This window comes from Magallana gigas, chromosome 2 (genome assembly GCF_963853765.1).
Source record: "Magallana gigas chromosome 2, xbMagGiga1.1, whole genome shotgun sequence".
Taxonomy (NCBI): Eukaryota; Metazoa; Mollusca; class Bivalvia; order Ostreida; family Ostreidae; genus Magallana; species Magallana gigas.
In genome coordinates, this window is record NC_088854.1 from 28,198,998 (window position 1) to 28,216,194 (window position 17,197).

Here is a 17,197-nt window from a genome sequence, read left to right on the forward strand (position 1 = left end):
CTGTCAAAGGTTCTCCTTTGTCAATATTTCCTGTTATACACATTTACATATATTTTATCTTGATTTTAAACTAGATGTGTCGTTACGCCAAGAATGCCTCCGCAAGTGACCAAAATTTAAAATGCCAAATTTAGTGTAACATTATTTCGTCAATGACTATTTGGTTGTTTTTTAAGGTAAAAAATTAACAAGCTGCAGTTCATAGATGGAACGAAAAATTTAAGTCTATTAATGGAATAGGCTTTATTGGTAATTGTTAAAATCAATGTAGGGACATATTAATATTATTACGACTAATTATTAGGTGAATCAATGGAATAATCATGTAAATATATACAAAAAATATTTTATGCATACTTACATTCATCTTTACCCGTTATTATCCTTATGACAAATCCCAATTCTTCTGGACCTGATGTACTATCAGTCGTAAGGGACAATTGAAGAAACGTGTTGCTTAGAACAGAAATCGGTGGCTGGCAGCCGAAACAACATTCGTTATCGCCTTAAAATATTGTTTAAACATTCTGTTCAAATTCTTAAACATAAACTTAAAATATTGTTTAAACATTCTGTTCAAATTCTTAAACATAAACTTCAGATTTCCAGACCAAAGAGCCATACAACGTTGACCAGCAGTCAATTCTAGTCAATCTTTTAATAAACACTAAGAATAAATCGGAGTTTATCAAAGTGTAATCTCTCCGGGAAGTACTTTAACAGTACACATACCATTATTGATCTTTAATATATCTGCAATAGGTGTACATTGTGGGAAAACTTGGAAAAGAATTGTTTCATTTGCGTCCGATAGACTAAAGTCGAAGTTGCAGCTTAATCCTCTGAAAGTTAAATGAACACTTGAGATTACCATTATTTTAAAAATGTTAAGATATTCAAAATCAATGACAAGCATTTTAATTTTAATTTTAGTAAGATTACACATTGTAAGTATTATATACATAAAATTCAAGACAAACACAACTTGTAAAATTTCGTGGGTAATCATCCTTCAGATGATATTCTAAAATTATAAATTAATACATGTACATGTAGTTACGTTACAGAAGTTAATTGCAAATATTTACATTCTACTGTGTTTTTCCATTAAATTCCGTGATGTTTAAATGCCTCTAAATGCAACAAGTAGTCAAAGGTCAAATTGGCGAGTTTTTATTATGACGTCACAAACGTTGAACGCTGTAAACTGCAACCTCACAAGCGAAAATCAAAGTTCACGCTTATGGCTGTTACTGTGGCTCTTCCATTAATATTAACTTACCCTTAGGATAAGATAGGAATTTTAAGGTATAAATCACATTTGCAGACAAGGCAAGAAGTTAAAAAAAATGTAAATATAAGCATTAAATCATGATTTTTTTAAGTATACACTCTCATAACTGCAGCGGTGTGTGCATACAAATTTTCATAACGCGCTAACGCGCGTTACTCAATTTGTATGCACACAACGCTGCAGTTATGAGAGTGTATACTTCAAAAAATCATGATTCAATGCTATAATACGCTTCATATAAAACGTATGTAAATATCGTAAACGTATTTTACTGTCACGGCTAATGTCTATTAATAACAAGAGGCCCATGAGCCACATTGCTCACCTGAGCAACAATAGACATCATAAAATCAGCTTTACAGAGTCATATCTATACTTATAAATACAGGCATTTTGCAAATAAACTACGAAATGCTTGCACTAGAGTACTTGCTTTCACCTTTGGTATTTCAACACATGCCTGATGATGTCCGTAAGGTATAATTACATTTTAAGTGATAAGTTATTATGAAATTAATCAAAAACCTACTTTCATTTTCGATAAAAAAAAAGCCTGAAATAGCTAAATTGAGAGTAAGGTGGTGGACACGCTTTGGCGGATCCAAGTCAGGGATAGTTTGCATCAAAATAAATGCTTGCAATGAAATAATAATGAATTATTACGTAAAGAGTGAGTATATTCACTGTGAAAACACAAAGAAGTTAAGATTTGACAAATGTTGAATAAATAAAATGAGTAAATTCGTTTCTTCAGTGGGTGATTTTAGTTTTGATATACATTCGCTTGAGAACTTTCCAGAACGGGGTAACAAAGAACGCGGATTGACTAATTAACGAAAAATGTAGGACGAGATCATCATGCATTATTTACCTTGGATCGGTCTTCTATTAATGCAAAAATTTAACAAGAGATGTTTGTGAAACACTTATGCCCCCCCCCCCCCCTCCCTTGGAAATATCCACAAAGAAAATGAACGTAAACTGCAAATAACTGAAATTTTTCTACGTCCAAGGGGTATAACTCTGTCGAAAATTGCTCTATCATACCCAATATCGAACTTGACCTAGATATTATTTAGATAAACCTGTATACCAAATGTTCTATCAATGTGTGCACCCTATGCAAAGAAAATGAGCGGAAACTGCAAATAACTGGAAGTTTTCTACGTCCAAGGGCCATAACTCTGTCAAAAATTGCTCGATCATACCCAATATCGAATTTGATCTAGATATTATCATGATAAACCTGTATACTAAATTTCATTTCAACTTGTTCATCCTTTGCGAAGAAAATGATTGGAAACTGCAAATAACTGGAATTTTTCTACGTGCAAGGGCCACACATGTAACTCTGTCGAAAATTGCTTGATCGTACCCAATATCGAACTTGACCTAGATATTATCATGATAAACCTGTATACCAGATTTCATTCTAATATGTTCATCCTTTGCGAAGGAAATGAACGGAAACTGTAAATAACTGGAATTTTTCTACGTCCAAGGGCCATAACTCAGTCAAAAAATGCTCGATCGTACCTATTATCGAACTTGACCTAGATATTTTCATGATAAACCTGAATACTAAATTTCACTTCAATATGTTCATCCTCTGCGAAGAAAATGAACGGAAACTGTTGGTGGACCGACCAACCGACCGACAGACAGCAGCAAAGCAATATGCCGCATAATAAATACATGTCAAAGGAAACAATGAGATTTTAGTAAAAACATTCCAGAACTGGGTGCCCAGAAACGCGTTGGCTAATTGACATCATGGCGGAAAGTGTAGAGCGAGTTAACCATCAGCAAGATACTTTGAATCTGACAACTTTGGTTTAAAATATGCATGCAAATTGATAATAATGCATAACCTAGCGTGTTTTAATTTCATACTTTTTTATACCACGACCGATCGGTTGTAAACCTTTGCCATTAATTCGTAAACGTAAACATTAATGAACAGATTATTGTATTCTACGTCAATACTAGTAAGTAAAATGGGGACCCTCTCCCCCCCCCCCCCCCCCCCCCAGATTGTTTTTCAAAAGGATCTTTTATCTGAAATTCTTATTTGGGAGAGTAATACAAATTATGTTGAAAATTGATAAAAAAAAAAGAACCAAATTTAAAAAGGGATACATTAAATACCCATTCATTGATTTAAAATAAGTACAATAAAAAGTTCTTTTTTTCAGTCAGTTACAACAAACAGGATTTAAGCCATGTACATAATATATTATCAATTACAGTTTAGATTTTTCACTCTGCCCGCTCCTCTAAATGTCCAACAATGTAGTTTGTTTTTTATTTCAATTTTAAAGAATAAGATAAGGAAAAAAATCGGACAAAGAATATACAAAAGAAAAATGATATGGTTCAACATACATGTACATGTATATGATTATAATGTGTAAAGTGTTAATTCCCGCTTGCGCGTGGTACCATCTAGTATAAAAAAAATATGGACAATGTGGTGTAACAGATACTGTAGTTAAAAAATCAAATTTTTCCTTGATATTCTGTTTATCATTGATCCCTTTTTGTCACAGTATAGTCATTTCACATATTGAGCATTACAGTTCTCAAGAAGATCTAAATCAAATGGGATATAAACCTACATCAGACTTGTGAAGCCAAAAAATTGTCTAGGGGCCAACGTCTAAACAATTTTCAATAACAATATGTCCAACAGTTAAATAATATTTTACGGTGCGACCGTTGGGGCGAGCACAGCATGTAATCAAACAATGAATTATGATAAATCAATAAAAAATAAAATTAACAAAGTAAATGATTTGATTGCAAAATAAAATGAAACATCCCAATTTTTCAGTAATTAAATTTTCATTATTCATACTTATTAAGATTTGTTATAATTTATTTATTCATAAGTAGAACAATAGTTTAATCTGAGATATGAATAATAAAGAATTAGGAATCGGATGCGGTTTTTGATAATAAAAGAAAGTTCTAACCCATACATTACATTCATATACTAATTTTTTAACATTTCGAGAGATTGGGCCATATTATTCTTGAGGTCATGATTTAAACCAAATCAAATTTAACTAACAAATAAACTATATGATTATATTAAACTTTGAATCTTTCTGTGGGGTCCCAGTACTGGCGCAAAGGTAAAACAATATACTGCGAATAATTAGATTTCGTGGTGGCTTAATTTTCGTGGATACCTCTCATCCACTAAGTATTAAATATGGGTTAAAAAGTCATATTTCCTTTTGTGGGTATAAGATAATACACGAAATTACGTCCTCACTAACCTGTAAAACTTGAGCAATCCACGGAAATTGCCTCCTCCCTCCCCGAAATCTAAGGATTCCACAGTATACTATATCAGGATGCGTGCATATTCAATTATCTCATTGTGTAGCATTGAATTTCTCAAAAAGATGTTAATTAAATTTAAATCATTTTCCATATGATCAGGAATCATAGTTTGAATTATAAGGAATCAACAAAACAGCAGATTATTTAAACCTAATGTGATTTTCATCCTTTTAATTTGTTTAAGATCTTTTCCGCATTATAATATTGCCTTAACATTGTGTGGTCAAAGAGAAGCAAATTGTTTACATTCGTCAACTGTCAATGAGGGAAAATTAACTCACAATGATTTTTTTTGCAAACGAAATTCCGCAAACAGAAATCCAATAAAAAAATCAACAAAAGTAACAAATTTTACTAGCATATTAACTGTTGCTTATTTACTGTTGAAGTGTTGACAAAACAAAGTAATTTTTGGAGGACTTCCGGTCACGTGAGCATGTAAGTGGTTGTAAAAACAATTTGGGCAGAGAATTTTTCCCCTTAAAATCCCAATAGGAGCGTAGATCAAGCGTATCCATAAGTACAAATGCTTGCAGTATCAATTCTGTTCTGAAGGATTACAAAAGTGACAATAAAAATGGCGCAAAACGGACCTTTGAAGAATTCTCTTAACGAAGCTCGCGGGTTTGCTGACGTCACAATAGGAATCGACGTAAAGAGTTGACCGTCATAGTAAACTCATAATTTTATTTTAAATTGACAAATGAGATATTTAGAAGTATAAAAGAAAATATTTTAAAAAGCTTATATGCAGTTTATGACTGTTTATACAAAGATTTATAATATCAAGTGCTGAAAATTTAAAGATGTCAATTACATTGTCACATTTTGTTTTATAAAGATAAAGAATGAGTGTGCGTTAGAAATCTTCCATTTAAAGTCATGTTTTAAAATAGAATGTATGCATTAACTTCGCTTTTTTTTTGGTTTACAATTATAACTTCCGTAATTTGTGCTACCGATTAAATTCTTAAATTTCTTTTGGCTTGAGATAACTGTTTTATTCGATTACTTACTTATAATGTCAGTAGTTGCCTGGCATTTTATTTTTGCATTGATTGACTCAGAGTTTCATAAAAACAAAATTAGCAATTTTCTGTATCTTACAGCCTTACATAAATTGCATTTGATAACATTCACAATACTGTCTAATAAGCATTTACATGTTCTAAAATGTGTTAAACAGATAGTCTTGTCAATAAATGCATTTCAATTTTGGTGTTCTAAGAAGTAAGGAAATGATGACGTCAGGCTAACGTCGTAATGAAAATATAAGGTTTTGAGAAATCTTTTAAATCTTTAAAGTTTTTTTGACAAAAATTGGCCGAGAACACATACTGATATTTTTCTATGAATCGATTCATAATTATCTCCTCTGTTTTTGTGTTGAGTATGATTAATTTCGTCTGAATCGTTTAAAAGTTTGGAGCATAGTTTTGTAATGCATTTCTCGGTTAAAATGTGCATTTTACTATATATTTCATTGAAATGGCGTTGCTTGATTTTATTAATGACACTGTATTTGAAACACGATAACATTATTACCGCGCAGACGAATCTTAAATAAATTTTAGAAATAAAACAATAAAACCTATGGATCACGTGGACAAATTTTCAAGGTAGGTTTTCTCACAAGCAGGTAAACCCGCGAGCTACCTTAAAAAACACAGTGCCGGTGTTACGTCAAATACCGTTAATTCTACACCCGGACTCTTCAGTCGCTGCCAAAAATTCAACAAGGCCTCCAAGATATACAGCACAGACTAAACGGTCTTGAAGAACTCCGCTCAGAATTACAAAGCGTGAAAGAAAGTCTGAGAGAGGATTTGTGGGGAACAGACGGCCTTAAACAAAAGATTGAATATGTTGCTCAACAAGCAGAGGACACAGTGCAAAATGTTGAAACTATTCATAAAGAAAATAAAAATCTCCGTCGTGAGGTTGATTTATTAAAGGCAATAGTCATTAAGCTTGATAGAAAAGTTAGCGAACAAGATAGAGAAATTACTGACCTTAAAAGCCGCTCCATGCGAGACAATATACTAATCCATAGATTCAAGGAAAGTTCAAATGAGAACCTTATGCTGGATATCCCAAGTGCCATTAAAAAGGTTTATGGTGTAGATCTAAAGTTTGTCCGCATACATCGTATTGGCCCACCCAGGCGCGGACCGGTGCCACGCACAATAATGGGGAAGTTAGAGCATTATGACAAAAAGGAGGAAATTCTACAAATTCAGAGGGATTTCAGGCGTTCATCAAAAGAAACTCCTTTCCATGTATCCGAACAATTCCCGGCAGCCCTAGTGGAGGAGAGGAAACATCTGTTTGAGCTCCAACGTAAATACACGTCTCAAAACGTAGAAACGCGTGTAAGAGGAAAATAACTTGTTTTCAAAAACAACGGAAATGTATTCAGAGAAAAAGTACTCGTCCCCGGGCTGAAGATGTTCTACTGTGCGACGAAGATGAATTAGACAAGCTACAGGAAATACCAGTAGTAACTTCGGAAGTAGGGAGTAGATTCGTGGCTAGCGGGACCCCCGTCAAAACCTATGGTGAAGTACGCAATTTATACAAAATGCTGTGCTCTCTGCCGAGGCATGCACAAGCACACCATTGCATTCTAGTGTACCGCTTCCGGGACAAAGATGGTAAGGTGATCGATGGATGATGGGGAGTTTGTTGCGGGTAGGAATCTACTAAAGCACTTTTAGGAACGCGGCCATGAAAATATTGCGTGTGTCATTACAAGATGGTATGGCGGTGAGCATCTGGTGTTGCACGATTTGGTCTAATGAGGGAACTTGTAGATCAAGTCGTAAATGACATCGAAAAATAATCTGACTATTCCGGAACTATCGTTTCCGTCCGTATTTAGACTTGGTTTCCAAGGGTAAGAACTGTGCACAATAGAACTTCCGGTTTGTGTCTAAAAAGATGCCAGCATTTGTAAGTTTATTATTTGTTTATGGGTTGGGGAAAATTTCAGAGCCCTATCGATTTGATTGGACCGTTAAAAAAAAAAGAAGTAATTTTTGGAATGTAATTTACTAATTTGGAATGTAATTTACTAATCGAAAATGCTAAACTAAAGGAATTTTAAGCTGTAAGGAGAGTCCAATGTCTTCTTTTGAATTCAACACATAACCGGCAAAAAAAATTTAGTCCTAAAGAATCGCATGACTTCATTCTGATTTGCAAACATCGATCAAGGATCACGTTATTTATGCTTTTAAATTTGACCACTTCCTTCCTATCTTATTTCCACCATTTGTCCTCATTGTTTTCGAAACAATTATGTTCATGGATTTATGTAATTTTGTATTTTTAGGTCTATAAAATGAATGATCTCTTCAGTTCTTAATGTTTTTTATTCTTTTTCTTCCATTTGTATTGAAGCAACGTTTTAAATAATTAAAATTAGCCTGATCTAAACAATTTAAACTTAAGTATTTGGTCATTAACATTTTGGCATCAAATGACCCGTTGCACGAAACCCCAAGAACTACAAATATTACCTCTTGAGTATGAAATGCTTATTATCACCACACCTCAGAAACTTTAAGATATAGAGACTTTGAACTTTTACCAATGCCCCAGGGTTATAATGCATTCATACCGAAAGAATTTAGGCCCCCCCCCCCATCCCCCTTCTAGCAGTTATTGCTCCTGAATTTAAATTTCGGCAAAAACACAACTTTTTTGATAATCAATGTAGAGACATCAGACAACTTTAATTGGATCGAAGCGTCGACCTTAGCCGATGCATATGAAAATGACGTAAAGGTCAGAGGTCAAGGTCATTTAAAAAGGTAAATTAATAGGTAATATATCTCTTTTGTAAAGAGTTGTATAGAAAAACCTTTCCTTGATGTAGTAGGACTCTTCGTGATATTTCAATATGTAGCCCTTGAGTCTCTACCTTGAAATAGTTATAGATTTATAATTGTCCCTGTTGTTTGAGATGATTGCTATCGTAACTACTCTAAAACCATTAGAGTAGAGACTTGAAACTTTTACCAATGTGTTAAGTTCACTTAAGAAGTTCTTTAACCTATTTTTACCAAAAGGATTCTTGGCTTCCTTAAGAACGATTATCATACAATATTGGTTTGACTTTTACATAACGTTCTCATCCGGTATTGATTTTGCTCTACTACGCTGTTGTAAACAACGACAATAATGAGCAATTAGATCGGTAATGTACCCTCGTGTGCCCAGTAGTCGTGCGCTTAAGAAATAATCTGATTTATTGAGCGGTTAAATTAAATTAAGGATAATTTGTCACGATAATTAAACTTACTGAACTGTATTCTGATTTTCTGTGTATTTAAAATACATTAAAGTGCTTTAAACAGCTTATTATCGAGGCCGAAACGAAGCGAAGATTCATTGTCGGCCATCTTTGTTTGGAACCAGTAGCCGTGCACCCGGACATATAGCTAGAATGAGGCCAAGAAAAGTAAATTTTGTGTGGTTTGTAACTTTTTCATTTTGATATCCCAAATAACATATCAAATATATTCAAAAATATCAACATATTCCAACAAATGCTATGAAAAGTTAACAATAAGTTAAAAAAATTATGTTTCATAATCTTGGTGAATTTCATCATTTCACAACTTATGATACAGTCATATTCAGGGTAATTTGTATTTCAAGATAACAGATATTTGATACTATCTTAAGAATCACATTAATTTATCAAGATCAAGGTATACACAAATTTGAAACTCAAATTCTACTCTAATTACAGTGAAAATAATTTTTAGAAGGGGTTCACCCGTCCGAGAAGTGATAACAAAAAAAACCCGGAAAATAACTGTGTCCATGGTTATGATGTTCACGATCGCTTTTACCTAAATAATGAATTTACGGCTCCTGGTTATGGGGTTCAGGCAGTATGGCTGGCCAATATGGCCAAGTAGTTTAAAAGCATATGCTATAATGTTCAAATATTCTTCTCTACTCCCACACATCTGTAAGAATCTGAATTCATTAAAAAGAGATGTTTGTGAAACACTTACACCCCATCCCTTGGAAAAATCCACGAAAAAAAATGAAAGAAAAACTGCAAATGATTGGAATTTTTCTAAGTAAAAGGGGCATAACTCTGTCGAAAATTGCTCGAACATAGCCTTAATCGAACTCGACTTATATATTATCATGATAAATCTGTACACCAAATTTCATTTCAATACGTACAACATCTGCAAAGAAAATAAACGGAAACTGCAAATAATTAGAATTTTACCAAATTCAAGGGGCATAACTCTGTTCAAAACTGCTCGATCGTACCATAAATAAAACTTGACCTAGACAATATTATAATAAATGTGTATATCAAATTTCATTTCAATACGTGCAACCTCTGCGAAGAAAATGAACGGAAACTATTTGTGGACGGACCGACCTACATACCGACAGACACACAGCAGCAAAGCAATATGCCCTCCCTTCTACGAAGGGGGGGGGGGCATAATAATGTAGACCAGGAGGCTCTCTTCCGAATTGTAAATTTCATGTCCCCCTGATAGGGTTTTGACTCGAGACCAAAGTGAATGCATCGTGTTAATACATATTAAGTTTAAATATCATCTTCCCTACTCCCACTCATATGTAAGGAAAACTTAACTCGTAATTTTGTAGACAAGAAAGCCTTCTACCAAAATTGTAAATTTCATGATACTCGAATTAGGGTTTCCGGCAGGGGCGGGGTTAGTGTTAATGCATTTGATGTTTAAAAACCGCCTTTTGCACTAAGTCTTGTGCTGATACTTAATAAAAACTGACTGTTCTGGAGATACTGATTACAAGCTCACAAATGATACCCCCACTATGAAATAATCTCAACTCAAGCCTTTCTCTGTTAGAAAATAACACTGAATAATGGATGAGCATATTTTACTTTAAGTGACATTGAACTTGCATGTATTTTCATGCCAGGCCCTTAATATTAATAATAGGATCAGGATTAATCCTGATTTGCAACCAATATGGGGCGGGTAGATGGATTTTATTTTTTATCTTTAAAATATCTATTTCATCGTCCATTCTACAAATAACAACAGCTTTATTTGTTAAAATTGTTAATGCTAATATGAGTACACAAACCAGTTTGTATTCTTTAAATTTTATTTATTTCAACTAAACTGTTAATGCATGAAGACAGTTTTATCCTTATGATAACAAACGTGACTTGATCAAACAATAATCAACATGTCAAGCACCCATTTAATGTTCTGAATTTTTGGAATACCGAGCTCGATTTTTTGTCCGAAAAAAAAATTTCCATTTAATTTTTTTAAAAACAAATTTAAATGCAGTGTGGTTGGCCATTTTCAGAGGGGCGGACGGTGATGAGAATTTATAAATTAATTCAATATGGCCTCATAAGCAACAAAATTTTAGCATCGTGGGCCGGACACAAATTTCTAACTTTTTCTTCCAGTGACCTTGATCTTATCCAATAAACCTTCGGTCAAGGTCATTACAGACCTTTGTAAGTAATCTTTGTGTGAAGTAAGAATTTCCGATGTTTTTCCTTAAGAAAGATATGGACCAGACACGAGTTTTGCACAGACAGACGGACAAGGTGATTCTTTTATACCCCCTTCCCCCAACTTGATTGTTTGGGGTTAAACAAAATCCTCTACCAAAATGTAAATTTCATGTCTCCAAGGTAGGGATTTTGAATTTAGGGCGGGGCCAAACAGTCATATAGTTGTAGGGTTGGGGATTTTACTGCAGGGTGTGGCCAAAATGGTCTTGTATGTTAATGTTTATAGTGTTTAATAAACGTCTACTGACACAATAGAAATGACTGCATGTTTGGTAAAAAAAAAATTAAGCTGTCATCTTTAGTTATATTATATGTCACCTACATGTTAGGTAAGGGTTATGGCTATGTGTATATTTGTCTTATATCTCTCTGCTCTGACAGGAATTTCAATGAAAGATAGAAATGAGTACTAAACTGAAATATTTAGAGAAGAATAACTGAAGCTGTCTTTCATAGTTAAGATATTGTGAAAGCATCTAGGAAGAGTTTTTAAAAAGTTGTAACAGATAATGAAGTTCCCTTCCCTTGCTTTTTCAAAATTGGAGGTCCTTATTGCAATCTCTATTTGCTTGTTCTGGTTTAGTAATTAATTATTTAGAATAATGTTATTTAGAAGTTGTATGATTAACTGGCAAAACACAGGTTTTTTTTTTAACTTATTAAGAATTCAAATATACATGTACTTAACACTAAAAAAGTATTAATTGGCCAGCCAAATTCACCGGTAAACGAAACACTAAAATGCTTGGGGATAAATACCAGATGTTGATGAAATGTTAATTAAGAATGAATATTCAAATCCTGGAACATGAGAAGTGAGTAGATGTAGAAGATTTAATGGGTTTTTTTTCTCGTTTATATGCCCTTCATGACGACTGTCTGTATGGCCCCTGGGAATGGGAATAAGGGGTTGTTTTAAATAAAACACGTTTACTAGCCACCTTGTTTTGGTTCATCTATGAAGACATACACACATGAAACCTACATATATCTTGAAAGTGAACGAATATGGGAAATTGTTTTCAGTCTTGAATCTTTTCAATATCAGGTCATATACTCTTTATAAGTTTTTCGCCAAAATTACAGTTTTCCTAGTTCGTTTTGAAAGATTTCAGGCAGAGAGGTGGTCGATGTCTTTATTACAATATTTTTATTCATTTTACTCTGTATATGGGCTCTGGTACTAAGGCTACCGTTAAGGTCTGTTGCTTTCTTGTTTATCTTTGAAAACAGTATATGAAATATTTTAAAATTTTATTTGTCTGATTCACATATACAATATTTGTCGTACTTTTGATTTTAATTTTTTTGAATAAATCTGATCTGCATGATTCAATGAAACAGTGTTAGAAGTGTAAAACCTTTCAGTAGCAATTGATTAAAAGACAACTGACAAGTCTTGGAGGGTTCTATTGGGATATGCCAAGGCAAAAATGGTATTTCATTCATTATATGATTGTTCTTTAACTACTTGATACATGTTTCATCAATGTTCTGTCATATGATATTGTGAAATGAGAAAATGTCAAATGTCTGACAAAACCTAGTATGTTCACACACTTTTTTATTCCTAATGCTTTCACTATGCATTCACCCTAACTGTATCGAGAAAGCTTACATAGTATTATTTACAATGTGATGTTGAACATTTTGTAATTACAGCCACCAGGTAAATTCAAAATTTCCAACATGACAGTCCTACTGAGATGTGCAATGGAAAGGTTATATTTCATTCGTTTTATGCTTGTTATTAATCTTAATCCATTTGATATATAGTTTATCAATTAAGTTTTGTCATATAAACTCGTGGGATATTATAATGGGAAAAATGCGAAAAATGTCAAATGTCTGACAAAACCTTTATTCACACACTTGTCCATCCCCAATGCTTGCATCATGTATTCACACGGTTTTTCCCCCTGTTTTTTGTCTTTTCTACAGCGTTAGAAAAAATTAAACTTTGTTAAAAGTTGATTGAGTTGTTTCATTTTACAGGATAAACCAAATGGTAGAAAGGAATTCATCACGCTCCAAAATCCCCTTGTTCTATAAATGCTTCCAAATATTTGATTGTCTTGTTATTGAATCTTTTTAGATTTGTAAAAACAATTCCTTTATGAAAGTGTACCGAAAATTTAAATACAATTAAGATACAGATTTTTTAAATGTATAATGACAAAGTGTCAGTCTTCAAATACGAAGATGATATTTATTGTTGTTGTGATTTTTGTAGCAAACAATGTTTTCCTAATTTGTCCTAATATATGGTTTTCAAGTATAAGTATTTTCCAATAAAATTTTAAATGTTATGTTTACATTCCTATATCGATCCCAATTTGATAATATTGAAAAATAAAACCATTGAGAATATGACCATATCATGCTTAACATGTGAGTTTAAGTTATGATAATTAAAACTTCCCCTGTGAAAATTTTAAAATAATTGATTTATTACGATGCACCAAAAGTCCTATAGCACCGACTTTGTCCAAGAGTCAAATAAATACAGTAACTTACGTTTGGTATGGATTAGTGTAATCCCCGAACCTGTAGGTCATTACTGAGGATGGATTTAGATTAATATTTGAGCCACACGAAAGTTGAATGACTGAAAGCAGATGGAAAGAAACACTTCATAATAACTTCATGAGAATTCAAAGGCAGATGAATGTAATACAGTAATACAGTCATGTTACTCAGTTTATTTGAGTTCAAATCGATTAAGTTTATTCACTCAAACCACGATATGGTACACGAATTCAAAAAGTATATACAGTTTAAAAAGATAGATAGATAGATAGATATTATGATGATGATGGAAGACAGTTGATTAATTGAGGACACATTACTAGTATTGTATCAAGACTTCTGTATATTTTGATAAGATTGGAAAAAAAATCAGTGTTGTAACATTAGTACCATACATAACTTAATAGTACAATAATATTCATCAGTTGAGAAAAACCAGTGTCAATCTATATATTGTAACTCGTGGCCCTAGATTGTTAGTTTGTAATTTACTGTAGCGAAGAAGCGGGGGGGGGGGGGGGGGGGGGGGATTAGGATAATTGAGTAGACAATGAATTATAATACAGTAAAACAGTTACACATGTATAGCTATACAGGAAACGTTTCTTAACAAATCAAAGCAGTTTACGACCTTATTTTTCATTAAGAAGTGTATTTTATTGAAACATCATCACATTTTAAAAATATTTCGTAAAAAATCGACCGGTGCTTGTTACATGTATTTTCAATTAATAAAAAAATTAATTTGCATTTACGCTGCTGTTGTTGAAATACATAATTGGGGCTAGCTTTGGGCGTGGAAGGCTGTTTTCTTTTCCCCGGTAAAGGCCAAGTTTGTTGCTTTCATAACGCTCCCGCTTGAGTGGGTTCATCTCATTGCATTTACCAAGATTTGAAAGTATCTATAATTTAAAACAAATCACAGACGTTGTCCTGACATTTTCAATTTTCGCCAACGTGTTTACATTATTTTGCTTTGCAACAGGTTCTTTAAATTACGACCCAAACGTAAATATAACAGAATATTTACATCTACCAAGCATAATTTCCTCTATTCCTTACGGAAACTTATAGTTAATTCATAGCTCTATAGAAACAGCCGGACTGAAATCTATACGCCCTATTTATCGATTGGTCGAAATCTACAGCGGCTTAGAGTGACAGGACTGCAAGCAATATTTAACTATAATAATATTCAATGCTTCAGAATGCATTACATCGAATTTATCGATTATTTTCGAGAACAAGGTCTTGTTAGCGGCGATGATCTGCGGTTAGGTCCAAACACAGTTTCACTTTCGGTTTGCCAGGGTAACTGCATATGAGAGTTGATAAAAATCAACTCCCCAGAATAATTATCGTTTTTTCTTCTTCAAATTTTAAGGTATAGAAGGTTTAGAGTATCAATTAAGAGTTTGCAATATTAAATACTACAGGACAGAAACTACTTTGCCAACATATTCATGTTCTTTTATGGAATATGCAAAACAAATTACAAACAAAATAATTATTTTGTTAGTTAGTACTATAATAAATGATTCACAATATACAGTAAAACTCGTTTAGTGCGAACACGGATATAGCGAATTTTCAGATATAACGAAGTTTTTGAGTCCCCGGTAAAATTCTTAACGAATCTTTTCAAAATTTTACGTTTATAACGAATTCGCACAGGATGAATCTCTGCCATTCAGTCAACTGAAAGGTACTGAAAGGTAACTGAAAAGTGACTGAATGGCATAGCTGTGCCATTCAGTCACATTTCTAGACCATTCAGTTAACATTCAGTTGACTGAATGGCAGAGATTCATCCTGTGTCGGATAAAACGAATTTACAGATATGATTTTGAGTCCCGTAGTGGTGAATAATAACGAAATTTAAAACTTTAATAACGAATTTCTTTACAGTTTAAAAAGTTTTCACTACCATTTAAGATAATATTTTGAATGAATTTAATTTCATATAAATTTTTCAATTCACAATCCGATTGTTAAAAGTATCAAAGTAATGCATATTTTTAAGCCTCAATTAGCAAAAACTGTAGTCTTTTAAAATAATACATGTATATAGTGAATTCGTTATAGTTATTATTGCAAGTTCGTTGTACGGATATAACGAATTACGGATATAACGAAGTAAATCCACTGGTCCCTAGAACTTCGCTATAACCGAGTTTTACTGTATACTAAAATTTATGATATATAATCAATAAAAACTTAAACAGTTATCTTTTTCATATTAAAAAAATCCTTCATGCTTAGAACCCCTAATGTTACATGTAGGTAATACGTGCATGATCTCAATCTCGCAAAGCTGTTGTTCTTTTTCTTTTGCAGAATGTACGTTTCGATTGTAGAGACTGAGAAAAAGCGTTTCAAAAAGTTATGGAGATGAAATATTTATATATAAGAGACGCTATAGCTCATTTTGCTCAATTTTGCTCAAAATTACCGTTGATTTAATCATTTCAGGCGGTCCAAAAAGTAAATATTACTAGCTCAGCCTTTTGAACAACAGTTTAGCGCATCAACTGTAAACTACGATGGCCGATATGGGCCGGACAAAAAGTAACCACGAGTTGTGTTTGATTTGCCGGCAATTCCTGAAATGCCGGCAAAAAGTAACCACGAGTTATATTTGATTTGCCGGCAATTCTTAGATGCCGGCAAATCTGAAACGTGGGCAAATCTTACTTATTGTTCAATTAAAATACCAGAGGATATAGAGGTCAAAAAGTCTCGTTATCTTAAGGATGACGTTTACTCAGAATGAAAAAAAAATTCCACTGATGATAATGAAAAACCAACTATTGAGTGTTATAGATCTTTTATTGTAGTGTTATTTTTCATTTTCAAAAAAGTAGGTCAATGACCTACTTTTTGACTTAATGGCCATTGTATATTTTTGGAAAATAAAAGGAAAATCACTTAAAATTTTACACTATGATTGAGATTTTCTTAATTGTGAAAAAAATACAAATTGTTCAACACTTTTGAAAATGAAATACAATTTATGAATGGCAGTTACACTAAGTTCATACAAAGCATTAAGTTTTCCTTCGCAATTTTTATAAATATTCCAGTCCGAATTTCCTCTATCACTTTTCAAATTTCTACCCATTTTTGATCCAATTTTACAAAAAATTGAATGATGATAATACAAAAACATTTATAGTATTAAACTACTTATATTGATATTATTCTGTTGGCATATAATTTATATGAGGTCAATGATCAAAATTTTGAGATATGGTGTCTTTTTCGTTTTTAAGCATATTTCAATATTTTTTAAATTCATGCCATTAGTTATTATAATGAATGAATGAGGAAAAACTACCAGAAAATATGCAAAATTATATAGACTAAAATATAAAATCTTAACTTTTAATATTAGAGTACTTCCAAAAATGTTTTAGCAGAAATCCAAATCTGCAAAATTTAGTCCGAATTTCCTCTGT

At 32.8% G+C, this 17,197-nt stretch overlaps 1 protein-coding gene across 5 annotated transcripts in view; it reads right to left on the minus strand.

Moving 5' to 3' along the window:
• LOC105336574 (uncharacterized) overlaps window positions 1-17,197 on the minus strand; it is a 231,635-nt gene that overhangs the window by 15,339 nt on the left and 199,099 nt on the right. For all 5 annotated transcript variants that reach the window (XM_066075970.1, XM_066075967.1, XM_066075969.1 and 2 more), the window contains exons 18-20: window positions 13,728-13,818; window positions 733-842; window positions 362-505 (exon numbers count right to left, since the gene is read on the minus strand). In XM_066075970.1, coding sequence (XP_065932042.1) covers window positions 362-505; window positions 733-842; window positions 13,728-13,818 — 345 coding nt within the window. The remainder of the gene's footprint in view (window positions 1-361; window positions 506-732; window positions 843-13,727; window positions 13,819-17,197) is intronic.